A 27,607-nucleotide genomic window follows, 5' to 3' on the forward strand; every position below is an offset into this window, starting at 1 on the left:
TCACTGCACCAATCTTAGCAGGCAGTCACAGGTTTTGGCTAGAGAATGGGGAAACGAAATTTTGCGAAATCCAGTGAACCAGATGGATGGGCTGGCACATCATGAGACAGAACCATCCACCCTCCCATCTGCAGAGCCAAGTACCCTACACACGGCCAATCTCCTCCCAGAGCTATGGGGCTGCCTCAGGTCTAACAGCTCCTTGCTCACCCAAGGCTACCAGGAATATTTACTCAATGCCAGTGGTAGCTGTTGGCGCTGCTGGGAGATGCCCCCACCTGAAAGGCTGTTCCATTTCCTAATGAGGAAAATTCAGTTAAAGAACACTGGAGGGGAAATGCCCTGGGTGGGAAGAACCAGATGGGTACTAATCTTATTAAAAGCATCACTGTTACCTCAACATGTTTGCAAATATATGTAGGTATGTCCATATCTGTAAACACATGGATTCTATTTACACCTCCCTCTGAAATTTTGCCAAGTAAATGCATGCCCTTCTAATTAATTGGAGGAACCAGATAGGTCAGGGACACCAAGAGAACATGGCCCACAGAATCAAATGACCGGGACTCATAGAGGCTCACAGAGATCAGGAAGCTTGTAGGGGTCTGACCTAGGTCCTCTGCATATGTGTTATGGCTGAATAGCTTGGGTGTTCTTGTGAAAATCCTAACAGTGGGAACAGGGGCTGACCCTAACTCTTTTGCCTGCTTGTAGGACACTTTTCCTCCTACTGGGTTGCTTCGTCCAGCCTTGATGTGATGGTACATGCCTGGTCTTACTGTAGTGTGTTATACCATGTTTGGTTGATGTCTCTTCGAAGCCTGCTCTTATCTGAAGAAAGGCAGAGGAGGGATAGATCTAGGGAAGACAGGAAGTAGGAGAGAGAGACTTGGGGGAGGGGAGAGGGGATACTGCAGTTGGGATATAATATATAAGAGAAGAATAAGAAAAAGCCTAGCCTTCTACTAGTCTGTCCACATGTTTGCAATTCACCCTCGTGTTGGAGGATAAACTGTGCCTCGTACCTTTCAAGGATGGATTGTTGTTCTCACTCTTGATTTCCCTTCCTACCAGGTACAACTCATCCACTATAACCATGAGCTATACACAAATGTCACAGAAGCTGCGAAGAGCCCGAATGGATTGGTGGTAGTTTCTATATTTATAAAAGTAAGTCTTGCATTCCTTTACTTTGCTTGCCACACCCCAATACCAACCAGAGCATCACTCTACAGTCTCTGCTGGATTTTTAAAAAGTTAAAGAAGTAATGTCAATTCATGTCCATGCCTGAGATAACGTTGGGGTCTTAGGACTTTTATAACCATGAGATTCATAAAAGATTCAGGGCTCTGAAAGCGAGGTGTAGAAGTAAAAGCTTCCATTTCAGAGCTTTGGGGCCTGAAGGTGTAGGCAGCCTTCATCCTAGAGAGAAAGCAACTGATATTTTCAGGGACAGGCTTTAGGACCCACCTACTACAGTGGAACAAGGGTACAGTAGCAGGAGAAGAGCTAGAGAGCTGATACCCTCTAGGACTGAAGACTGTCCATCACTTGTTGACACTGGAGAATAAGAAGGGTAGGCTGGCCCTCCCCAGTAGGCCCTGTATTATAAACCTCTAGGCTTTCCCACAACAGCTATAAAGTTCATCTTCCTTTCCCACTCAAAGGCTGATTCATAATCCTGGCAGTTAGAAATAAGACAAAAATCCCTATGCCAACTGTATGATCTTCAGCCACGCTCCCCAGATATCCAATAGGCAAGAACAAAATGAAACGACCATGTGAACAAATTCTGATTTGGTCCTTTAATTACCTTTAATATTTTGGCAGCTGTAAAATAAATCAGATATGCACATTTTTAATGAAAAAGTAAGATTCCCTTTCCAATCTTAAAAAAATCGAAATTTTTTTTTTCAATAGATATGTTGGTTACAAAGGTTAATGTGCCACACTATGCTGGCTGCTGGAGAGGTTTGTGTACAAATCATTAAAGAAAATTAGACCAGCCAGAACTTGGACTGTGATGAAGAATTTTAGTAGAAATTCAGCATTCACCATCAAGGACTTTTAACAGAGTCCTTGGAATAATGGAGTCTCCAGGAACCCCTTAGGCAATAGTGCCTACACACTCCATCTCCCACTCCGACCCACCCCCACCAAAGCAGACTCCATGCAACAGGCATTGGCCATCTTCCCAGCCACCATGCCTCCTGCTAACTTCCTGACCTTCATCTGAGCCAGGCCAAATTCACGGAGCTTGTAATAGCCCAGCCAAGAAAGACACCCCAAGTCTTGCCTGGCTTTAGTGCTCATTAGTGTATCCCCATTGTGTGTCAACTCAACAAAGCTGGGAAAGGAACTGAGGACAAGAAGAGAGAAGGTGCCACTTAAACAACCACAGACCCAGAGCCATGTCCCACTGGTACCCACAAGCCTGGAGCAAATTCTTACTCCGGTTCCAGTTATGATACATACAACCGATCCACACAATCAGTCTGGTTTACATGCATTGTGAAGCCTAGGGGTATGTTGTATATTGTCATGTGACCTCTTCCTGTAGTTTTCCCCATGCCAAACCTTCCATGAGTGATATCCAGAGGCCAACCTGCCTTTCCCAATGAGACTTGTCCCTTGAAGAGCATCTCAGTGTCAGTCCCTGACTTTGCTTCCCTTTGCTTAAAGTTTCTAAGTCGGTAAATGCCGTCCTGGAAGCTCAAGCGTGTAACAGCTGACAGTGACTGATGGAGTGACCGGCAACCAACTTCCTCCACTGCAAACCGCCAGTGTTCCACAGGCTCACAGCAGAAATTTGCACTACACTGAGATCCTAACCAACAGTTAGGCTTGCAGGTCTGGGTTGCTCTCCCATAATTTGTTAAAAGCCTTAGGCCAATAAATGACAGGGGTCAGCTCCTGAATCTTCTCAGGCCAGTTTGGACCCTGGAGAGTTTCCCACTTTTTCCTTGAGCAAAGATGAAGCTTTCTGTCTCAGTCTCAAAATAAGCCTCTCTTCCTTCCACAAAGTCAACTCCCAGGTTTCCAGCTCCGGAGTGAGCTCTGACTTGTCATTAATTCATCTCCAAACTCCAAGTGAGCACGGGACAGAGGCCCACCATCTGCTAAGACATGGGTACCCAGAAATGAGATGAACTGAATCCTTAGTCTCTAAGGGTGTAGCAGCCTCTTGATACTCACCAGCCCCTCTTCTAATGCCCCTGCCTCCCACTCCCAGCTCCCCGTAGCTGAAGTCCTCACACGTGAGTGGTTCACTTGAGCGAATGTCACCCTGACCAAATGATGAACCAAAGATGCATGAGGGTTTGGAGGTAAAAAGGAGATGGATCAGCAGTTAAGGGTACTTGTTAACAACCCTGATGATCTGAATTCAATTCCAGGGACTTAGTTGGAAAGAGAGAACTGATTCCCACAACCTGGCCTCTGAGCGCTACATATTCCTTGAGGCACACATGTGTGCACGCATGCGCACGTGCACACACAGCCCCACCCCCTTCTTCCCATGACCACAGGGAGCGGAGATTGGCTGTAATAGCTGTTTGATCTCACACACCATTAACTTCCCACTTACTCTCACTTATATCAAGTACATATTCTATCCTCTCACCCACACGGCCAGCACACTTGTGCCCACAAATCATCTGTGTGCACTTTGGAAATATTTCAATAATCTTCAATCAGATCCAAATGGGGGCTGGTCTCAACCTCAGTATTGTCTAGCCTGTCAATTACCAATAGCCCAGTGCCCCCCAGCAATTAAGAGCTGTTGCAGATTCCTATTCTGCCAGATATCTTCATGGCTCCTCCTGCTGTCAGAGTATGCAGAACAAACAGAAGGCTCTGAGAGCTATCCTTTGAATGCTCAAGAGTATGTCACAACAGAAGCTGAATTTGGCATGCATGTTTCCAGGGAGCAGCAGTGCTCAACTTGGGACTTTTTCCCCATTGGAGGTGAGTTTTTACCTCCACTGAGCACCCTCATGCCCCAGAACCTGTCAGTTGTATGTCTCTACAAAACACCCAGAAAACCCTTTTAGAAGAAAGACAGCTGGAAGCAAAATAAACAGTCTGTGCTTTCTCCAAACTAAGGTACCTGTTGCTTATCTAATAGCGATATTCATCTGCTCTGATTTTTTTCCCCAACCCTCGGAATAAATCAGATTTAAAATGTTGATGTGTCACAGCATCCAATTAGCAGCTGAGATGTACATTACAGAGCCTCGCTGAGCAAGGTAGGAGAGAAATGACTAAGATGAGCAGTGGTCCTGAGAAAAGACTGAGTAAGAGGGGCATTGTTGAAGTCCACAGCTACATGAGGCTGCCTCACGGTCTTATGAAGGGTGATTCTCTGATCCTTACCTGTTTGTCACTCATCTGCTTCTCCCAGAAGAATCTGGATATGGAAAAGCATAAGTACAAAAATGGGAATTCATCTCTAGTACAATGTTAGCCCATTATAGGGACTTGATAAATATTTCTAGGATAGATGGATGGGTGGGTGGGTGGATGGAAGGAAGACTGGATATTGTGGTTTATAATATATTCATATGCTAATGAACAGTGGAATTACAAGGTCCTCTTTTTCCTCCCTCTTCTGGCACCCCTATCCTAGATACTCTATCTAATTAAAACACATACCCCTCTCTTGGCATTTCATTCCATAGTCCTTGCTCCAAACTCGTTGATGGTTCCCCGTTCCTGAGGAATAAAGATTAAATATATCCTAGCTTGATATTCAGAGTCTGACATAGGCTAGCCTCCTATCCTGCCTTTCCCAAAGCCTTCAATTCCACTAGATATTTGTATGCACATCTGCCTCTCCTGAACTGGTCCTCAGCATGGATGCTTTTTCTGGCCTCCTTGTCTTTCCTCCTTTCCTATATTCTAGCATCAAAATACTGCAGCTTCTAGCCATCCTTCCAAACCAACCCAGACCTTAGCCCCTCTGACTCCCCAGACAGAGGGTGGTATCTCCGTAACGACTCTATCGGAACATTCCTTAATCCACATGAGGACAATGTTTGCCTACCTCTCTTCCTTCTCAAGATGACCTGACCATACAGAGTAGAATGTGTGTCTCTGATCTCTGAATTTCCAGTCATCATAGATTTGGACCCATGGCAAGCCATCAATATGAAGGAATAAAATAATGCATGTTTGCCCTGGGAAAGTGACACCCAGTCATTAACACTTCCTCTTCTCTTATAGGTTTCTGATTCATCAAACCCATTTCTTAATCGAATGCTCAACAGAGATACTATCACAAGAATAACATACAAAAGTAAGTTTGGTTCAATTTCTTTTACAGCATCTATTCTACAAAGGTTAGTCCTGTCAGAAGGCAAGAAGCCAGAACAGATGAGCTCAGTGGGCCCCTTTCTGCTTCATGATCCTTTAATTCTGTAGAAAGTCACTCTGGAGAGTCAGAGCTGGCTGAGAAGCAGCCCATTTTAAGCACAAGTCCCCAGAGTGTCTTTGTCATCCACGCCTGTCTAAGGCAATAACGATTATGATGATGTGGTCATCGTTAGCCTGTGGGTTGGTAATGAGCTGGGGGAATCTACCGGCCGACTCACTCTACTGTGTCAGCTGTCCATCGTTGGAGCTTTGCCAACTATATGATGAAAAAAAAAATCCACCAGGTACTTTGGATCCAATGTGACCTTTTCAGAACCACACCTGAACCAAGTCTCATCTCTTTCCAGGAGGAGGTTGGGTGGCATCTTCCTTCATTCTCCACGCCCTGGGGATCTGTAGGGTTCTGCCAACCTCCCAGGTTTCAAATTGTTTCATCCTAAACTCCTTAATCAGAAAAGAAGAAATTGTGCTTAGATGAAGTGGGAGAGTGGAGAGGGTAAACCTAGAGGGCTCCGCTGCCATAGAGGGCTCCACTGCCATGCGCAGTAAACCTAGAGGGCTCCACTGCCATGCGCAGTAAACCTAGGAGCAATAAGACTTGGGAAAATCGTGTGAATTGGCACATACCAAGAGATGGAAAGTCAAGATGGGAAAATTGAAGTGTCTAGTTAGGAGTGGATGGGAAACTAGAACTCAAGTCTGGGTTTGGACCTCTGTCGAGGAGCTCCTCACTTCACTGCTGCTGCTGCTTCATTCACAGTGAAAAAGTTCAACCCCAGGTTGTTGAAATCTTGAAGGTCTAGATTTGTAAATCAAACAACAGGTACATAACGATTTTCAACCATAGAACATGCGGACATTTTATTTCTCACATCTCCCTGCTGAGTCCTGCCTGTAGCTCAGCCGTGCCTGTTGCTTCTGTCTCCAGTGTGATGTGGAAGGACACTACAGAGGGCACTGCCCTCAGTCACTGGCTGCTTGTTTCGAATCACACCTTCTGTGAGTTGTCTCATAAAGATGATTGAGACACCTGCACTCCCCATGAGGGCCCACAGTCAGGTCACTCCTATATATAAAGAGGTTGGGGAACTGATGGGGGTGACCCACTGGTGAACCCAAGATCACTCCTCTTCTACACACATCACCTCCAAAGCTGACTTACATCCTTTCCGCACAGGCCTTGCCCTCCCTCATCAGCATTCTCGCGGAGTTCTCTCAAAGCACTCTCTCAGATTGCTCAGCTAAGGGAGATATTTCTGTCTTGTGTGTAAATAGCACATTCATAACTGCCCATAAAAGATTATTATTCTTTTAACTCTTTTGATTAAAAAAAGAGCATGAAAATTAAATAAAATGTTTTCAAATCATCTGGAATTTGCAGTTTAGAGACCGTGAAAAGCCATGAAATTGCACATTAAACCCCAACACACAATCTGTCTGATTTCCACTTGCACAGAAGGTCATTAGGGGTCCTTTGCTTCCCTCCTCTCCCCCTACACCCACCTGATTAATATTAAGTGAAGTGGTTACAGACAGAGAAGGGAAAGGGAGAGAAAGAGAGAGGAAGGGAGCAAGAAAGGAAGGGAGGAAGGCAGAAAGGCAGGTAAGCCCAAAGGAGGATGCCAAGACACTCCAGGTAAAGTACCAGCGTCACAAAATTTGCTGGGCATTCAAAGATGGGATCTGTTCCCATCGACAAGTTCATCCAAGAGTCACTTGAGAAACTGAACATTCTCCTTCAGTCACAATAATGGAGAGAGCAGGAAAAGTCTTCTAGAGCCAGGTCTCTAATGCCCTGATCGGGAGCTTATAATGTTTCCACCACAGAAGCAGAAATATAGAAAGAGGAAGTGGCTGAACTCTCACCTCCATCAGTCCCTCACAATCCACACCTGCCTGGCCAAAAAAAGAAAAAAGAAAAGAAAAAAATGGGGCGGGGGGTGGAATTAAGGAAGACACCCTGGTCTGCATGGCAAGACATGATAATAGGTCCTCTGATAGCAGATGTTATGAGAGAGGTGTCTCCCATAGTGACCTTCGTCCCACACCTGAAAAGAGTTTCACCACAGGGATAATGATGGCTTGATACACAGAATTGTCCCAGATGCCACCATGCCCAGGACACTGGCAGAAAGGGATTGATTTTCTCAGCAGGAAAGCACAGCTCTCTTCCCTCCAGTTAAATTTCCTACAGCCTCTAGCAGGAGCAGGTTGGCCCTGTGGCAGGCAGGTGGTCTGAAACAGGAGTCACTCTCAAGCACACAACCTAAGCATCTCCCCAGCACTGAGCCTCTGTAAGAGGAAGCAAGTTATCTTGGCATCAGTCTGCAAACTCAGGTCAGGGTAAAAATGATGCTGCAGCCTGCTTGGTGCACATAGTATTTGATCGTGATTCCACACTCTTAAATGAAACAGGGAAAAGTAAACCCTCTCCCTCTATCTTAGCTTCAGTTATTACTGATGTGATGAAACACCATGACCAGAGAAACATGGTAGGAGTGGGAGGGGACTTTTTTGGCTTACACTTCTATATTACTCTTCATCATCGCAGGAAGTCCAGATAGGAACTCAAACAGGACAGGAACCTGGAGGAGCAGACACAAAGGCCATGGAGGAGGAGTGCTGCTTACCTGCTTGACACCCCCCCACACACACACACACATACACACAGTTTGCTCAGCCTGCTTTCTTATAAAACCCAGGACCAGGGAAAGCATCACTCACAATGGTCTGAGCTTTCATAGATCAATCTCGAATTAAAGAAATTCCTTAATGCTCGATCTCATAGAGGCATTTTCTCAACCCAGGTTCCCTCCTTTCCGATGACTCTAGCTTGTGTCAAGTTGACATAAAACTATCCAGAACACCCTCATATGCCGTTATTTCAACCACTCTATCCAGAAGTGCACAAAACATCCCTCCCTGATCTCTAAACTACCCATTTCAATGCCGAATTCCAATCTGACTTGCTCACTTAGATGAAGCAGCCACTCTGCTGTGTACTGAGCATCAGAAATTTAGAGGTGATGTGGAATGGACACTCTGCACACCCCAGGGTGGGTGCTGTACATGTACCTTCTTATCTATGTCCTCATATGAGCCTTCTGAGTGGGCATGTTTGCTATCCCCAGTTCACAGATGAGATCAAGGTCTGTGGAAGGTAGCTGTATAGTCAGTGACTTCTATATAATGAATGAATGAGCACTCTGAACCAAGTGTTCACTTCTCATTGCTACATGTGCAAGTTAGTCTCCTGCAGTCAGAGGTCCCCACGTCAGCTAAGGTAGAGGGCTCCACATGGTTCTCCTCTTTCCAGCATCAGAGGAACACCCAGCAAGTATCTTTGCCATCAGCCCATGAATTCATGTGATGCTGCATAAGGCTTGGTCTTGAAATATGTTCTCTCTCACTACCACTTACTTTTCACTACCCAGAACCTGCCACATGACTAAGATGCTCAACATCACCACCCTCCCACAGAGATGGGGATTTGGGGAGAAGGAACTTCCTGAACCTCAACCCAACCTTCTATACTGAAGAGCATGGTTTCACACCTGGATATTCCTGGGCACTGTTCTTATGTCACCTTTTTTCTCTCACGATTCTCTCCTAAGGAGCATGAGAAGATAAACACTGAGGTCTTAAAGCCAATTATAATTTTCAAATTTTGACAAGGTGCAAAACCTTTCAGCATGCTTTTCTCTTAATTGAAGCTTGGGTTGATAAGCAACCACATTGCTTCCACTTAGAAGGGGCATCAACTACCACAGAACTAACACAGTGACACTTGGCCAGCTTGGCCTGATCCTGCTCCAAGCTATCTCCAACTCCTACATGCATGTTATTTTACATGGAGATTTCCTATGGAAATCAGTATCCTCCAGAGAATTATGTATGTCATAATTGGCATACATAGTAGCCAGAGAAGGCATCCTAGACAGGAAGCCATTCTGAGCCTTCAAGCAGACTGCCATCTTCTGCCAAAAGGAGTGCTCTGGGATAGTTAGATGGCTCAAAGGATGAAAGCACTTGAATCCTCAGCATCTACAAAAATAACCAAGCATGTCTGCATTTGCACCTATAGCCCCATCACTGTGTGAGTCAGAGGCAGGAGGATCACTGGAGATTGGTGGCTACCAACCTAGCTCCATGTTCAATGGTAGACCCTGACTGGGGAGTAAAGCAGAGAATAATAAAGCAAGACAAAGACACTTAATGGCCTTCTCATGCATGCTCATACGCAACACACACATACACACACACACACACACACACACACACACACACACACACCACATATACACTTATCATACACACAGAAAAAAAAAAGGTAACTATGATTTCTTGATTAAAAATAGACTAGACAAAGGCTGGAGAGATGGCTCAGTGGCTAAGAGCACTTAGTCCTCCTGCAGAAGACCCTGGTTCAATTCCTAGCATCTACATAGTGGCTCACAGCCATCCATAACTTCAGCTCCAGGGAATCCAAAACCTTCTTTTGACTGTTTTTGTTGGTACCCAGTATCCATACATGCATTCAGGCAAAACATTCATACATATAAAATAAAATCTAAAAAGAAGTCTGAAAACCTTTTAAATAGACTACAGTGTGGCAAGGGTATAAACAGAAGGTGGTTGCAACCATCAAATAATAGGGCAACAGTACCGATGGTGACCAGGTCAATGGGGAGAAGGCGGTGATAAGTGATTGGATAAATTTTAAATCAGCAGCGGGAGATTTCTTGCTAAATCTTCTTTTAATGTACAAGAGAAAACAGAGCAAAGATTCCCATGAAGTTTTTAGTTCAAGCCACCGGAAGGAAGATATTTCCATCCCCTGAGATGGGAAAGACTCAGATGAAGCGTGTTTGTGGGTGGAGAAGGGATTGCAGATCTTGAGCATGTCGTGCTTGGGATTTCTATTAGGTATTCAAGAGGAGGTGTGGTGTAGGCAGTCGGGTATGTGAGTCTGGATTTCAGGAGAGAGAACCAGAGCTGCAAATGTGGATGATATTGACATCCAGATGGCATTTAAACTTGGGTGAAGTCATTGGAGTAAGAATAAATAAAGGAGAGAGGCGGGACAAGTCCTCACTTCTGAAAGGCTGGCTCAAATCTTCATGACTTGGAATGCAAAACCACTTCTAAATATATCTCTTCATGGCCCTATTATGGAAAAGGCCCCTCTGTGGCCAGCTCACCAGCCAGCTGAGGAGGTACGGGGGGGAAGGAACAAGCACAGAAGCCAGCTGGCACAAGATGGAAGAGTAGAGATAGTACACCCAGCTGAGGACAGTATTGTCAATGGCGGGAATAACTGAAAAAGGGAAACATGGGAAAAATCATTCTTTCAAGATGTACTATATACACATATGCATCATATATGTTATATTATGTTATATTATAACACATTATTATGTTATATTACATATTGCATTGTATATTATAATATATTATATTTATATTATATATGGTATAATATTTATATTATATATGATATATTTAAAAGTAAAGGTACTCTTGCCAAAGTATGGGAGAATTTTGGACGCCATTTGGTAAAGGCGACCATTATCGTGGGTAATAATGCATTCTTGCAAAGAGATAAGGAGGAGCAGAACTGGTGTATTGTTCTTTCCTCATTGTGGTGATAAAATGCCTGGCAAAAGCAGTCTAAGTATGCGAGATTTTAGTTTGGCTCACGATCCCATGGTGGGGGAGATATCATGGAAGCAGGAGTTGGAAGCAGCTTGTCGCACTTTCCACAGTCAGAAGAGCTGAGTGAGGTGAATGTTTATGCTCAGTTCTCTTTCTTCTGTTTCTCTAGGATCCCAGCCCATGGAGTGATGCTGCTTACATGTCAGGTGGTTCTTTCCACCTCAATAAAGCCATTCTAGAACCCACCTTATTGATGTAGTCAAATGTTTGTTTCCATGATGGTTTGAAATCGCATTAAGTGGACGAGGTTAACCATCACACTAGGCTTCTATTCTAGCTCTAGCACTGTCTTTGCTTTCTGATGTCAGAGGAAGTCTGGGGCACAACTCTGAGGTACAATGGCCTCTTCAGTAAGCTAATGTTCAAAGAACTGGGTGAGGACTAAATAAGGTAATAGGTCAATTGCCTGGACAGTAACTAATATGAACTCAGCGTGCAATATATTTGTGTTCCTACACTGTCTTAAGGCATATGCCAGCTGAATCCAGCTCCTTAAGGTTAGGAGGCAAGTCACTGTTGTGCCAAGAACAGTTTTATTCTGAAGATGAGTCCAGTATAGGCCATGCAGCCAGGCTTGCTTTCAGAGAAGCACACATGTCGTGACTCTATCTAAGTAGCACACACAAGGACTTCATGAGATGTTACTGTTTTCGATGGAAACTTAAATTTCATTTTTTTAAATTATTATTCTGTGAGCGTGGACATTTTTCCTTCAAGTATGTCTGTACACCATGTGAGTGCAGTACCCCCAGAGGTTCAGAAGAGGGAGTCAGATCCCTTGGAACTAGAGTTATAGCTGGTCTTGAGCCACCATGTGGGTGCTAGGGATGGAACCCAGATCCTCTGGAAGAGCAGCAAGTACTCTGAACTTCTGAGTCATCTCTCCAGTGCCAGAAGCTTACATTTCATATGACTGAGAATAACTCGTAAAATATTCTCAATAACCATGACTGATAATAGAAAAGACCAGCCTGAATTAATTTCAGGCTGAATTTTAAAAGTCTTCTAAAGAAAATCCATTTTATTAAAGTCAAATTCTGCTTCAACAGAGTGAGGGTCAAAACTCAAAGCATGACATTAAAAAAATGGATTTTTCAGAAAGGCTTTTCTTGAGGAAATATTGGTAATTTCACTCGAAGTATTTTAATTTTTAACACACTGTATGGGTATGGTGTTTATAAGCCTGTTTCCCTTGTTAATTAATTAGTAGACATGGCACCTCAATTACATGAAAGATAACATTTGTATCATTTTAGTGCCACTTGATTTCATTGAACCAGCACCTTTTTCTACAGTATTTTCAAGAGGCGAAACTAATGATTAATGGATTGCAAAGAATCCTTCTAGAATGGGTAACAAGGAGTCGCTATCAGAGCATTGCCGCAGTGAACACTCTCTTCTCAAATCCTCAGGCAGTGTGTTAGTCTGGTAACTTTAGCTTCTTTCAATTGCCTTTCCTCATTTGTTAGATGTCAACCAACCCCACAGGCCTGAGTGTCTGCGTACTTAGTTCCCATGTTGTAGTACTGTTATGGAAGGTGCTGGAATCTTTAGGAATGAGACTTTACTGCAGGAATTAGATCATTAGGAGCCATAGCCCAACCCTTGTTCAATCCTGACCTCTGTTTCTTGACTGTTGAGGCAATGAATCTACCTATATTATACTCCTGTTGTCAGAGCTATGAGCCACACCCACCACCATGGCTTTCCTGCCATGATGGACTATAGTCCCTCAAACTGTGAGACAAAAGAAATCCTTTCTCCCTTAAGTCGTGTCTCCCAGATTTGCAGTCACAAAGAGGGAAAGTAACTAAGACAATGCTCAAGACGTGGATAGGAGAACTTAGATCTAACAAAGAATGCAGGGGACCACTACATCCAAATACAAAGACATCAGCTTACTATCTTAACAGACCTCCTCTCCAAGGCAATAAAGACACACTACTGGAGGCCTTTGGAAGGAGTGCTTATAAACCTGGCATTGGTCACACAGAGCAAGCCCCTTAAAAGGTGCTTTAATTAGCCTATTTGTAATTTCAAGTTAGCCACACCTCCTCCTAAATTTCCTAGTAAAATATGGATGTGTAGGTAAGCACAGACTATCCTGTATCTGCCTTCTACTTCACAGCTCTCAGGGAGAGTTCTTCAAACAGTTCCCTAGGGAGCACAGTGCTAAGTGTGTTGAAGGATCACCAAAGAGCTTAAGCATATTGCTCCAAGTGCCTTTCTCAATGCTCAATTGAATGCGTACTCTCATTTCAGAGGAAGAGACATTGGGAGTGTTTTCTCACAATGGGAAGTACCACACACCTATTTCCATGTTGCTGTCACAGTAAATACTCACAGCAGTGAGAAACTGATGAGACAGAACTTACCTCTAAGAATACAGTTCTCAGAGGCCCTTTTCTTCATTTGTTGTCTATGTAAAACAAAAATGTGGTATTACTTTATTCTATTGTAATTGCCTTTTTTCCCATTTCAGTTGAACTTGCCTCAGATTACAAGGGGGAATGTGATTTATTCCATATACTACAAGTGCCTGGTAGTTTCATATTGATCAAAGCCAGTATTGATTTCTTGGGAGTATCAGGCTGATTTCTCAGTGGTGTGGTCTGCCTTGATAGGGGCCATGTAAGCAGGTAGCAGGAGATGTTGACTGTCAGCAATGGTCCTTGTGAGTCAGGCCCATGCACTTGACTATGGCACCCAGTGAAAGCTCAGACTGAAAAAAAAAAAAAGATTCCCCATTGTGTTGGTTGAGACATTGCATCACAATGAAATGTTTTTCTTGAACAAAGAGAAAAAATATCAGAAGTTAGCTGGGGACTTTTTTTATTATTCTTTATATCCCACTCACTGCCCCCTCCCAGTCAGCCCCTCCCACAAGACTTCCCCCAAGAAGCTGGGGGATTCTTGGTTGTAACTCTGAGAACTCAGGATAAGATAAACTCTAGATCCAACGCAGTGTGCCACAAAACCAAAGGCACAATGGTCAACTTCCACAGTCATCCAGAACAGTAGAAGTCTACATATTGATTATCTAAGGGTGATCTTCCTGTCCTAAATCCGTATCGGACAGGTTAACAATACAATGCTTCCATGCCAAACCTTGGCCTACTAACGATAAATTTGGCTATATAAGCTCCTTCATGTTGAGAGATGTTTTGGGATCTATGGGATGTTTTTTACCTGAAGATAGCCTTAGTAGTTATCCACAACTGTCCATTGCTCCAGGTAAGGAGAAGTTATTTGAGTTATCCTTGAAGAAACAGTAAGTCACTGTCAAGTATATAATTATAACTTACACTTGAATTATGACTCCCATCTTGAAGTCTGAGGCTTTGCCTTCTATAAATCATTTTCTCATAAGAGAAATTTTGAGAGACATTTCTAAATGCTGGGGCTGAAATTTTCTGACTTACCCATAGTTATTCTTGGATCACACTTCCTCTCTCCTATGGTCTCAGTTACTTTTCTATTGCTGTGATAAGACACCATGACCAAGGCAACTTATAGAAGAAAGTTTCTCTAGTTCTTAGAGTTTCAGAGGGTTATGACCATCATGATGGGGAACATGGCATTGGGCTAGCATGGGACTGGAGGGTTAGAGTTCATGACCATCATGGCGGGGAGCATGGCATTGGGCTAGCATGGGACTGGAGCAGCAGCTAGGAGCTCACATCTTGAGACACAACTACAAGGCAGAGAAAGCTAACTGAACATGGACTGAGCTTCTGAAACCTCACATCCTGCCCACCCCCTCCCAGTGACACACCTCCTCCAACAAGGCCACACCTCCTAATCCTTCCTGAACAGTTTCATGAACTAGGGGACCAACTGTTCAAGCACATGAGCCTATGAACTGTTCAAGCATATGGGGCCATGTTCTCTCAAGCCACCATACTTATCAAATTCACCAAGCAAGCCCATGCTTCTCAAATTCCAGTGTCTAGAAGAAAGAGCACTGTTTTAATGTCAGTCTTTGAGACGATGTTATAAGTTAAATTCATGCCAATTTCAGCAATATAATTATGAGAGTTCATACATGCTTGATGTAGAAACGTGATATTATATAAAGCTTGAAACAGGGCCAACAGCCTCATGCTGGTATCTTGGGTGTGGTGTACAAGAGATGGTAGGTGCAGTATATATTAAAGTTAGCGGTGCAGCCTGCTTTCCCATTACCTGTCCAATACTGACTATTCCTCCTTACTTGGTTTCTGCTCAGCACCATCACCAGGCAGGGCTGCTGAGCAGAAAGCATTATATTCGATCATTTAGTCTTATGTTTACTGAACACTCTTTGATATGGTAGACCTCAGACTTGAATCCACAATAAAAGAAGCAAACACATCCCTCTGAGGCTCACAGTTGAGTGGAAAGAGTCAGCTAAATAGATTCCTGGGAAGCTAATTTAGCTGGGAAAGTCAGAGTCCTGGGAATGACAGGGAGTTTACCAGGAAGCTGGGCAAGGACACTGTGGGTCAGAAAGGTGACATCAATGTCATCATCTAACATGGCTGAGTACTTTCCTGGACTGAGCCTTGTGTTAGACAGTATTTGCAAAGCATGGTTCTATTTGTTCCTCTAATAGCCTGTGAGGAAAGTGTTCTACATCACATCTGTATGCTGTAGACATGGGAATAGAGGCACTTATCATGTACGGGTCGAAGGTCTTACAGATACAAGCACCAAAGTCATTATTCAAACTTGGGACCCAAGCCCAGATTCTTCAAGCAAGATGGTTTCAATTTTTGTAGAGGGAAATTAAGAGTAAGCCTACAGACTAAAAAGATTGTTAGAAAGAGTACAGTGGCTGCTGATCTCAGTGGCCACCGGCTGTTGCCATTGTGTCTGACAGAGGGGTGATCAAAAAGGCTTTCCCACCAGGACCCCAGCAGATCAAGGCTGGAATATGAATGCTATGGTGTTTTGTAAACGTGCTGGTACCCCATGAGGAGGATAAACACATAAATATTGTATCTCTTGTTTCTAGCCTGTGCTTTCCCCAACCCTTTCCTCAAATATAGCTGTAGCATAGAGGATGCTCTAATTTCAGGAAAATATAAATGTTCTTTATCTTGGCTCCAGTTCTGCTTAGAATATCCCTCATATCTACTGCATCTATCCTTCCCTCCTCCTCGCCACCCCAAATAAAATAAAATATAATAATAGCAGCACATGCTAGAGTACCCAATATGCTCCTCGTACAAGCTTGGTTAAACAAATCACATTGACCTTTAATTTAAAAAAAAAAAAAAGTGCCGAATGCTTCCTTCTCTCATTCAATATGTTAATCTTCAGGCCAAACCGCTGTCAGAGCAAGCCTCACTAAGTCCAAATCTGATCATGCCATCTCTGGCTTGAAAGCCTTCAGTGGTTTCAAACTGCCTCCAGGCTGAAGCCCAAACTCCCAACAGCACAGGAAAGAGCCTCCTGGATGTGGCCTGCATTGACCCTGCTACCCTCATTTCCCACAATATCCCTCCACCTCCATCCCGCCCACACTCAAGCAGTCCCTAAGTACCCTAGCCCTTCAAAGCTCCCTCAGCTCTGTCTCCAGTGCCTCTATCTGCAGTGCCCTTGACACCTCAACCCCTGCTAGTCACACGCTGATTACTTCCTGTCATTCAAGATGCAGTTCAAGGCAGCTCCTCCATTCATCTTTGCCTGAGTCCCCTTCCCCTACTCCAGATAAAGCTGACAGCCTCTCTCTGAGCCTGCACATCAATGTTTGTGACTCCTACCTGCACTCCCCTAATTATGCCCAGCTCCTCTGCTCCAAGCTTGATGCTAGGAGCACAGGTTCAGCAGATCCTAGAAACCATTGCAGAAAGGATGAGATGGATACCCATCTCATTATGTGATTGACTGATCAAACTCAGAAGGACCAGCATGGGGGGTGTGCTGAGGACATCAAGTGACTCTGTGATAGGAGCCCTTGATATCTCATGCCACAGGATAGACTCTTCCAGGCAGACTCCAGTTGTTGCTTCCCTCTTTGGCTTGTCCTCAGTCCTTAGTGTTCCCATATAAAGTGTTTGTTTCTATTTAAATGGAAAAATGTTTACAAGTTGCCAAGCATGGAAGAATACACCAGAGAGCAATTAAGAGTACTTGCTGCTCCTGGACCTCTCCAAGTTCATCCCCAGAAATCACATCAGGTGGCTCACAGCTGTCCTTAATTCTAACTCTAGGGGATCTGACACCCTCTTCTGGCCTACATGGGCATCTGCATTCACATCTGCATACACATAGACGCATGAGCAAAACTAAATTATTTTTAAGAAGGGAGGGAGAAGAGGCAAGAAGAAGGAAGGATAGAAGGAAAAAGGAAAAGTGGAAGAGATTGAGGGAGAAATCCTTCATCTTAGGGTCAGTCAAGTTTTTCTCCAAGCCCAGGTTGGCTGATCTTTCTTGGTACACTGATGGAGATCTGGAGGGGTTCTTATAGCACAATAGAGGAGGGAAGGAGTAGTATTAAAATAATTAAATAAATCCTGGCTGTGCAGTCTATACTACCCACCCCCCAGTATTCTGGGTTCCTCGATGAAAGACATACACACAGCCTTTATATTTTGATATGCCTTAATCAGCTCAATGGCTGGCCCACTTCCTAACCTCCACATGACTAATCCACCTCCCTTCGATAATCCCAAGTTATCACTCACTACATTTCATATTCTACCTGGACTGCCGTAGACCCAGTTGGGTAGCCCTCTTGAGCCACATTCTCCTGGCTCCTACATGGCAGCTATGCCTCCCTGTCCTGCACTTTCTCAGGTGTGGCATCCTCTTCTCTCCTTCCCCTTCACCCATCATGTAGGATCTCTTTCTCCCCCCTAAAGTTCCTAGCCTGGGAATCCTAAAAGTCCTGCCTCTGTCTGCCCTGAGCAATCATTAGCTATTGGCAACTTTATTTACCAATCAGAACAAACTAGGGGCAGAGTCCCTGAGTGTCTTATGTCTGAATGTGTGGACTCTCATGCAAACAATTTTGGGAACCCAAACTAACATAAGAATACAAACAACATTAGACCAGACCCACTACAAAAAGGTTTTAGATGGAACAGGTAAATGGTAGGTTTATTTATATTCTTTCAAACTACTAACTCAATTGGACTGCTCACACTTGACAGTTGGGGAGCAAGAAAATTCAAAACCCTCAGCAAGGATGTTTCTCTTTCTTATCGAGAAAGTTTAAACCACTCTTAGTGGAAGATGTGGAGGAGAGTCTTTGCCTATAAGCATAGATGGACAGCGTGAATGCCTACCCAGCAGCAGACAGTGTACTCATCACCTTGCACTGACATCTACATATGTGCATTGCCCTGTGCTGTCTGGGTCTTCAACTGGAATGAGGCAGGCACTGCATCTCCCCTGCCCATTGCTGTGTCCTAAAAGCCCAAGCTCAAATAGGTACTTAGCAAATATCTGGCAAATTAATGAATGGCCTTCCCTTATAGGCCAGGAAAACTGCAGTTTTCCTATTCCTGCTCTGCAGGCATGAGCTAGAACCTCATACTCCATATAGTAAAACATGCGCATGGATGCGGAGAATAAAGACCAGAGAGACAAAGTCCACAGCCATAGAGGAAGCTGATGCCTAAGTGAGTGGCATGTACTGATTCTGGGATGAAGCAATGTGAATGTCACCATCTTTTACAAGATTCAGTCAGTCACTATGACTCCAAACTCTTCTCATTCAGTCACTATGATCTCCAAACCACAGTGAGACCAGTCAGTGGCCATTTGAAGGGTCTAAGTCACAAGTATGGACAACTTGTGACCTGGAGGGGAGACTTCGGCTACCTGGACTGCTTATGAACAATCAATAAAATTCTGTAGTTTAAAAACATTAGGAAATAAAGGATAAAACACTAGTTATGTGAGGAGAATAACAATGGAACTGTGTGTTACTGAGGAAGTTAGCAGATACGGTCTTCTGAAAACATATGCATATTTTAATATTATATCTAATAAAGATGTATCAGCAAGGCTCTGTCAAGATACTAAGCTTTGGTTTGATTACCTTCCTTTCCAGATGATGCATACTTACTACAGGGACTTAATATAGAGGAACTGTATCCAGAGACCTCTAGTTTCATCACTTATGATGGGTCCATGACTATCCCGCCCTGCTATGAGACAGCGAGTTGGATAATAATGAACAAGCCTGTGTACATAACCAGGATGCAGGTGAGCTTACCTACAGTTCGTTAGCCAATGGGAAGAAAGTGGGAGGACTGGCTGAGTAGGTCCTGAGCCTGTTGTGTTGATTGACTAGGATTTGTGCAACCATCAAACACAAACTGGGTGACAGCAACGACAAACAGGATTGCCTCACAGACACCCCAAGAAAGCAGTCAGAGGGTTGTTTCCTTCCAAGTAATGTGAGAATCTGCTCCATACCTGTTCCCTGGCTTCTATGGTTTGTCAGAAATCTCTGGTGTTCCTTGGCATGAAATATAGCACCCCCAAGACTCTGCCATCATTGTTACTTGGTGTTCTCTATGTGACTGCATCTCCAAATCCACCCCCCTTTAAAAAGACTGCAGTCACACTGAACAAAAACACTAACCTCCATTACTTCATATTAACTTAGCTGATTGTATCAGAAGGAGCCCCACTTCCAAGTGAGGTCACATCCTAAGTATTACAGATTACCAATGTCTCCAATTTACATACACAATTAAACCCACACCACCTATGTTTACAGAGTCAGCATATGAAATGGACTACTTACGAAAACACTCCACCTGCCCGAGGGAAATAAGATAGCAGAGTCGATTCCAAAATCATACTCTATAGATAGACTGTTCAGTGTACAGCTAGAGATGCAAGTGGATATAATGGCTCACTCCTGTAATGAACCTGAAACAGGAGGATCACCACAGGTCCTAGGCAAGCCCAGGCTGCAGAATGGGTGCCTGTCTCAAAAACCCAACAATTTTCAAGCTACATTTTTTTTAAACCTATACAAGCTAAAATATACCTCAGTGGTAGAGTGCTTGCAGGACGTTGACAAGACCCTGGGTTCGTCCTGTAACACTACAGACTAGAAGAATAACCTACGTCCATTTCATTATGCAAGGACTTCTCAGATCTTTTCAAAAAATAATGTGTGTGTCATTCTCCATGTGGAGGTAACACGGTACACAGCATTTCACAAACATGTTTTGAATGTGGGAGTTGTTTAAGAACTGCACAGGAACCAGACTGTGCCAACTCTGTTCAGTGGCTCCCTCCAAGTTTGCCACTCTCCTCCTCTCCCGCCGTGATGAGGGTAGACTGCGAGCCTCTGTCCCAGCTCCAGCACCTCATCACCAGTATCTAGAAAGCCTCAGAGAGAGAATGAGCAAGTGAGGCAGAACCCATCTCCTTGGCAAGATCTAATGTTCACAGGCTGACGACATGCAGTTTCCAATCCCTGATCCTATTGGATCATCTTTGATGGATGACTAACTCCCTCCAGGTCACTCAAGCTTACAAAAGGGACATATTCAAGAGATCCTGGAACATCTCAGAGAGTTCAAGACCAGAAATCAATATGAGGGATGCACTAGATAGAATGCCAGAAGCCCTCCTCCCCTTTCTCTTTTCCTACCTGTCCCCTTCCTCCTCCTCCCCTCTTTTTCTCCCTCTCCTCTCCTTCCTCTTCCCCTCTTCTTCCCCATTCCTGCTCATCTTTCTCTCTCCTCCTTCTTCCAGCATATTTGATTTACTGGTTTTTGTGGTTTTTTGGTTTTTGGTTGGTTGGTTGGTTGGTTGGTTGGTTGGTTGGTTGGTTTTTGGTTTTGTTTTGTTTTGTTTTTTCTTTTTTCTTCACAGACTTATGATAAAACAGCCCAGCTTTTCACAAGAAAGAAATTGCAGTGGTCTAGCTTAGTTTAGTAGACCAATCACTATGGACTGGGTAGTAACCATATAGAGTCAAGATATCAGAGAAAGCCAAAACTGCTGACTGGAAACTCATGCTGCAGGAAAGCATTTTATTCAAGGATGAGAGTCAATGACTTGTCCAAAGTCTATGAGCTAGCAAGTCAGTTGCACAGTGGTGTCTGAAGGCATCTATGGATGGTCCTTCAGCTCAGCTCAGCTGGGGAAAAGGGATCTGAGGACTTCTGACCTTTTCCAGATAGTCAGTGCTACCTGGCCAGGCAACAGTCTACTTGGCCTTTCCTCCCTGGCACATCTACAGAGTGGCTGAATCTCACCGCTCTTTCCCTTCACAGATGCATTCCCTACGCCTCCTCAGCCAGAATCAGCCATCGCAGATCTTTCTGAGCATGAGTGACAACTTCAGGCCTGTCCAGCCACTCAATAATCGCTGTATCCGCACCAACATCAACTTCAGTTTACAGGGGAAGGACTGTCCTAATAATAGGGCCCAGAAGCTGCAGTACAGAGGTGAGTGCAGAGGCCCCAGGAAGAGCACCCAGGCCAGAGGTCCAGCTTTTAGCTTAGGCCTATGTCCCACACCACTGCTGCCCCTAAACCCCGACTGCCCTGGTCCTCTTCCCCCTGGGTTGCTTTCATCCCTTTTCTCTCTTAGACACTCATAGGATACCTATACAATAAAGTCCCATAGACTCCCTGTTCCCTTTCAGCCACCACTACTGGACAAATACCCAATTCACTGACCTTTCGCTTTAATTTTCACTGATTTATTGGGCACCTACTGTGTATCAGGCACACTTAGGTAGTGGCCCATGGTACAGTGGTAATGAATATAGATATGACTCTAACCAAAGAGGGATTGTAACCTAAAGCAGGGCTTGGCACTTTTGTTATAGAGAAACAGCAATCAAATATTTTAGGCATTGTGGGTCAGAGAGTCTCTGTTCAACTCTAATGACCTCGTATAAAGTCAGCCAAAGGCAGCAAGCAAATGAAGTAGCGTGATATCAGCTGTGGTCAAAATGCAAAAAAAAAGGGGGGGGGGGAAGGGGAGGTGCGAGTTTGAGGCTAGGAACTAAAGTTTTCCTATCTCTGGTCTAAAGCAGGACCCCCAGCTAGAATTTTCTACTTGACAAAATTATTCTATACCTATCTCAGCTCTCAGTCATTTGAAGTATGACTAGAGGAAGGATAGCACAAGTCCTCTCATTCTTCTCATCCATGTGGCTTCACAGTAACCACCTGAAGCTCTTGGCCTCCTGGAAAGCACAAATCTAAAAAGCCCTGGGCAGGGAGTAGAACTTTCGAGTAAGCCCCCTGCACTGGATGCGATTAACTCAGTTGTGCCTTGTCTTTGTGTTATGTGTATGTGTGTGTGTGTGTTCGGTTTTGTTTCTCTCTCTCTCTTTCCAGTAAACGAATGGCTCCTCAAGTAGGGAACAAAGCCAAGAAGAATCCCACCTCAGTGAAATTCTACAACTGTGAATTGACGTGACCCAGAATGCACCCCTTCCCTGTCCTTCCTCCCCTAAGCCTTTCACTCTTTGGATTGGCCCCCTTTTCATGAAATTTGTCTGCAAAAATGTTTCAGAGGAGTGCATCTCTCTCTCTTACACACACACACACACACACACACACACACACTCACACACAGACACATATAAACACAAATACACATATACACACACCACACACACACACACACACACACACACACATACACATACACACACACACCACCTCCATGATGAGAAAGCCAAGTTTCAGAAACAAAGGTTCACCATCAAAGATCTTAGAAGAAAACAACCAGTTAACCTGATTACAATTTTGATACTGTTTTCCTGAACTAATAACTCAACCCAATGAGACTTCTCAGCCTTTGTATATACAAAAATTCTTCCAAAAGAGGGTGGGGAGGAAAACACCACTCTAAAAGCATCAAGCGGACTCAGCATCTCACCGTCCCTGACAGTGTCCTGGGCTACTCTGAGGGTGCTGTGACAGGCGACCAGGACAAAGCTGACCAAGGACACTTATTTCTAGATTACGATTCTTCTGTTTACTCAATGATTTAAAAAGAAAAATCTTCAAATAAATAAATAAATAAATAAAAGGACAGACATCAAAGAGCTATATGTTGTATATATTTATCACCACAGACTATAAGAATGGAATTATTTCCCTCTTCGTCACTGTACTAGGACTTGCCCGAGATCAGAATCGATCCATTTGCTGTTTCTTGTTTTCTGAAGGTCATACATTGTGTTTGGTTATTGTTAACAGCCCAATAAATGTGTTTAATGCGTTGATTTCATTTTTCTGGCCTTGGTCTGTTCTCCTTCCTGCCAGGCTAAGCCCTAGCCCCATGCAGCTATCTTCTTGGATCTCCTGTGTCCCTTCATCTCCATGTTTTGTTCATTTGCAGCCAGTTTTACTGAGTTTGTGGCAAGCAGGAATGCATTTGCTAAGCAGGTATATCTATCTCTCACTCCACTCCATGGCTCGATCCTTCATCCCAGGTGAGCTACGCCTGCTAAGTCAGGCGACAGATTCCTTGCGTTTCAAAAACTGCCATTCCCCACCCCCCCAACCCCTGTGATGCTCCCAAAGGAATGCACTTTGCCTTGTAAATTCCTGGGAAATTGGGGTATCTTTTCTCTCCAGGTGCAGCCAGATCTCACAAAGTACAAACGAATGCCTTTCTTTTCTTGTTTATAATGGTCACTCACTGTGTTTGGTTACTGTCAAAAAAAAAAAAAAATCAATAAATGTGTTTAACAAGTTGCCCAATGCCCATGTCTGAATTTATTGAGAAAGAGGATGCCTCCTGCTTAAGTTCCCTGAGTCCTGCTGGGTTCACCTAGCAATTGCATCCAGCCAGCAGGGCAAGCAGAGCCCCTGAAACAGGCTGTCTGGCCAGGCCCAGAACCAGATAATTAATACCCTGTTGAGAAAACATATAGGCTTTGCTGCTGGAAGGAATGAGTTGGATGTTCGGTTGGTTGCCAAATTAAAAATAACTTTCATCTCTCCTCCCTGTCACAATCTCCAACAAGAGAGGAAGCACCGACAGGTGGGTTTGTACAAACAGCACCGACAGGATAGATGCATTGGAAACCCCACCTAGAGGCAAGGTACATTGGTAATGAAAACTTCAAACAATCAGCTCTCTCGTAATTACAAGGCTGTGCTAAGCCGGATCTTTCTTTCCACTTTTTACATTAATGGAAGTTATAGGACAGCCTGAGCCACACGGGAATCTAGGCCTACTTCGAAGCAGTTGCATTTTTACAGAAAATGAATAATCTACAAAAGGTTTAGGGTGAGAAGGAAGCAGACTTGGCACTGCGCAGCTGGCCGCTTGCTCTGGGGTCACAGTCTCCCTTAGTCTGTGACAGGAGCCAGTGACACAGAATGACATTGAGAAATACGGACGTGAATTGACTTCATCCCGCTACCAGCCTACCACATGACCCTGTGTAGGCTACTTTATTTTTCCGATCTGTATAGTGGAGATATTAATAACTGTTCTGTAAGTTCTGATGATACAAACAACAACAACATAGCTATTACCAAAAGTAGAATAAGAGATTATTTATTCTAGAGCCAAATCTGAGTGACCAAGGCCTGAGAAACAAGACTGGATCACCACATAGAAGCCATTTCATGAAGTTTTATCATAGCAGAGCAAAGAAAGATATAATGTAAGACAGAATATAAAATGCATGGGTGGCTGTGTCTCATAGGGGTTACAGCCAGAAGGGGGGAATCTCTCCTATAGGTCTCCAGTGCTATCTGATGACACTCTTAGCTTTGGAGTTGGTGGAAGCTAGTGGTCTGCTATGTTGATTAATTCCAAAGGGGTTTTACCTGTCTGTCACAAGATGTTAGTTCTGACACAAAGGTGGGCAGAGAATGGCCTTTTAGGGTGCTAAATGCTAGCCCAAGGTAAAGGTAATTGGGCTCTGGACCTGCAACCTTTTAAGCTCTCCACTGCTCAGCACCACTGCTGTTCCAGTCAGCCCATCAGTCTTCGCAGACACAGCTCTTATACGACTACTCATGACAGTACAGTGCTAACACCTGACTGCCCTACACGCGAGGCCCTTCTGGTATACCCTGCTCACCAGAAGTTTATAAAAGGCATATGATGCTTTCCTTCCCATGAAGGGGTTAGTATTGATCACTTGGGGATGCTAGACTAACATCACAAGAAACAGGTGCTCTGCAGACTGGACAAAGAGATGCCAAGGAGGAACACAAGGAAACTGGACTGCAGGGACCTGAGCTCCCAGGCCCTTTTCTGAGACCTTGAGCAGCTTGGCTCATCTCCCCAGGACTAAGGCTGGGACAAAACATCTTCCATGAGCTTCACATAATGACATTCCCCAACCCAGCTCTCTCTCTCAGTCCTTTAGTCAAAGGTGGGGGCAGATTAAAGAAAACCCAAGTCACCAGCTATCCCTAATGCCCCTAGGCCTTGGGAGAATTTCACCTCAACTGACTGTACTTGTAATAGGACAGACTTGTCTCTATCTTCTATCTTCCAGACCAATTAAAAAAGGGCTTTCTCCACATCCCCTAGGGTTCCTAAAGTATAAGGCAAGACAGCAGACATTCCACCTTCAAACACATGGGAGCAATGAGAATTAGCTAGATGGGATGCAGTTCAGTTAGCAGGGTATTTACCTAAACATGCACAAAGCCCTGGTTTCAATGTCTAGCACCTCATCAACTAGACAGTGTGGCTCAATCCTAGTTGTAATAGCACCAACTAGGGAGGTAGAAATCGGGGAATCAGTTTGAGTTTGGGCTACATGAGGACTTGTATGAAAAAAGCAATCTGCATTTTTTTTTTTTCAGATTTAGTTTGCTTTGACACAAGTAGCCCAGGCTGAACTTGAACTCACAATTCTCCTGCCTTCGCCATCAGGAAGGGGTTAGTATTGATTACTTGGGGATGCTAGACTAACATCAAGATAAACAGGTGCTTTGCAGATTGGACAAAGAGGAGCCAAGGAGAAGCACAAGGAAACTGGACTGCAGGGACCTGGGCTTCCAGGCCTTTTCTGTTGCTAGTGTCCTCTGAGTGATTACAGACCTGAGACACCCACCACACTGACCTTCAAAAACAAAAGTGTTTGAAGTATTAAAATCCCTAGAACTTGGGCTGATGGGGATGTCAAGAAGCAAGCCTATGAACACATTTTGCCATCTAGGAAGCTGAGGGTGGGTTGAGCACCGTGTGCTGTGTTCTGTGAAATTTGCCCAACATCTGGCTTCTACTGTCAGAGCCCTGGCTGGTATGGATGTCCCTCTCTCCTGGGAAGGATCTGAAAGTCAGGGTGGACTATCATTCTCCTTCAATCCGACAGGAGTGGAGGGTAACCATGCACATAGTAAGAGCAGGCACAGAAAATATAATGACAGAAAGAGGGAAGTGAAATTTTGAAGTTGTCTCTGGAGAATACATTTTGTGTTTCTAAAGCCATTAAGGCCTTGGTCCCATCTCTCTAGGTAGCAGTTTGGTTTCCATGGTAACAACAGGACAACCACAGCTGGATGTACTAAATGTTCCTGCGTGATGGTGACCCGGAATTCAGGCAGGAGAGCTATGCATGGGCTGGAGTCTGATAGACCATGTGGTTAACACATCACCAACATCCCTGGAGTAAAACTCTCCATGCTGAAGCCCTGGTTTTCTTGCTCCAGAAAGCTCAAGAGTAGGACTCTGGGAGTCCAAACTCATTCTCATACCTTCAATGACTATCAGTTTAAACGTAAGGGAAGATTTGCCATGACTCCAGCCAAAGAAACATTTGTACATCGTATCCTGGAAAGCATGTTTCCTGTGGCCCAGGCCACGGGCTAAGTGTTTCCATCAGTATCATTTCACACACTCAGAGACCCGAGACATAATCCCCAATGCTGTTCCCATACTGGAAATGCAGAACTGGCTTCTTAAAGACTGAATGACTAACTCAAGGATGTATGCTCATCAGTGGGAAAGCCAGACATGTTTTAAAACATGTCTCCAACCACCAGCAACCCCTGGAACTGGTGAAAACTACAGTTCATCCGCTCACCAAAGAGCTGCTCACACTCTGAGGCAGAGGCTGAGCAAGTCTTAGTGAGCCTGATGCCCATTCACATGAGAACCACGCATTCTTGCTAACTCCCGCTCTAGAAAGACTCAACTTGGTACAGATTAGAATCACCTAAGCACAATGCCATCCACCTTCATCCAGGTTACAGAAAGTGCTCGGAGACCCTTCCTTTTATTGTCTTTTAATCTTTTATGTTAGCATACAGAACAATGGATTTCATTATAGCGCTTCAATGCATATGTCACTATGCTTATTCTTATTCATCTCCCCCCCCACACACACACAGTCCTCCATCCCCCTCCTATTGGTCCCTCTCCTCTCCCCAGTTAGTCCTTCCCACTGCTTTCATTTCATATGTAGTCCATAATCCTCTCTTATTCCTCACCACCCTTTAAGGCTCTTGTGGTCTTGCTGGAGGAGGAGTGTTACTGGAGGTGTGCTTTCCATTCCCAGTATGTGTGTGTGTGTGTGTGTGTGTGTGTGTGTGTGTGTATGTGTGTGTATATGT

The 27,607-nt window shown here is 44.2% G+C and overlaps 1 protein-coding gene across 3 annotated transcripts in view; it reads left to right on the forward strand.

Moving 5' to 3' along the window:
* The window catches only part of Ca10 (carbonic anhydrase 10), a 494,944-nt gene extending 471,162 nt beyond the window's left edge, over window positions 1–23,782 (forward strand). For all 3 annotated transcript variants that reach the window (XM_031354912.1, XM_031354911.1, XM_031354910.1), the window contains exons 6-10: window positions 1,078–1,173; window positions 5,228–5,300; window positions 19,137–19,291; window positions 21,328–21,502; window positions 22,406–23,782. In XM_031354912.1, coding sequence (XP_031210772.1) covers window positions 1,078–1,173; window positions 5,228–5,300; window positions 19,137–19,291; window positions 21,328–21,502; window positions 22,406–22,428 — 522 coding nt within the window. In that variant the 3' untranslated portion in view covers window positions 22,429–23,782. The remainder of the gene's footprint in view (window positions 1–1,077; window positions 1,174–5,227; window positions 5,301–19,136; window positions 19,292–21,327; window positions 21,503–22,405) is intronic.
* The last annotated feature ends 3,825 nt before the right edge of the window (window positions 23,783–27,607 follow it).

Source organism: Mastomys coucha, unplaced genomic scaffold (genome assembly GCF_008632895.1).
Source record: "Mastomys coucha isolate ucsf_1 unplaced genomic scaffold, UCSF_Mcou_1 pScaffold5, whole genome shotgun sequence".
Classification (NCBI taxonomy): Eukaryota; Metazoa; Chordata; class Mammalia; order Rodentia; family Muridae; genus Mastomys; species Mastomys coucha.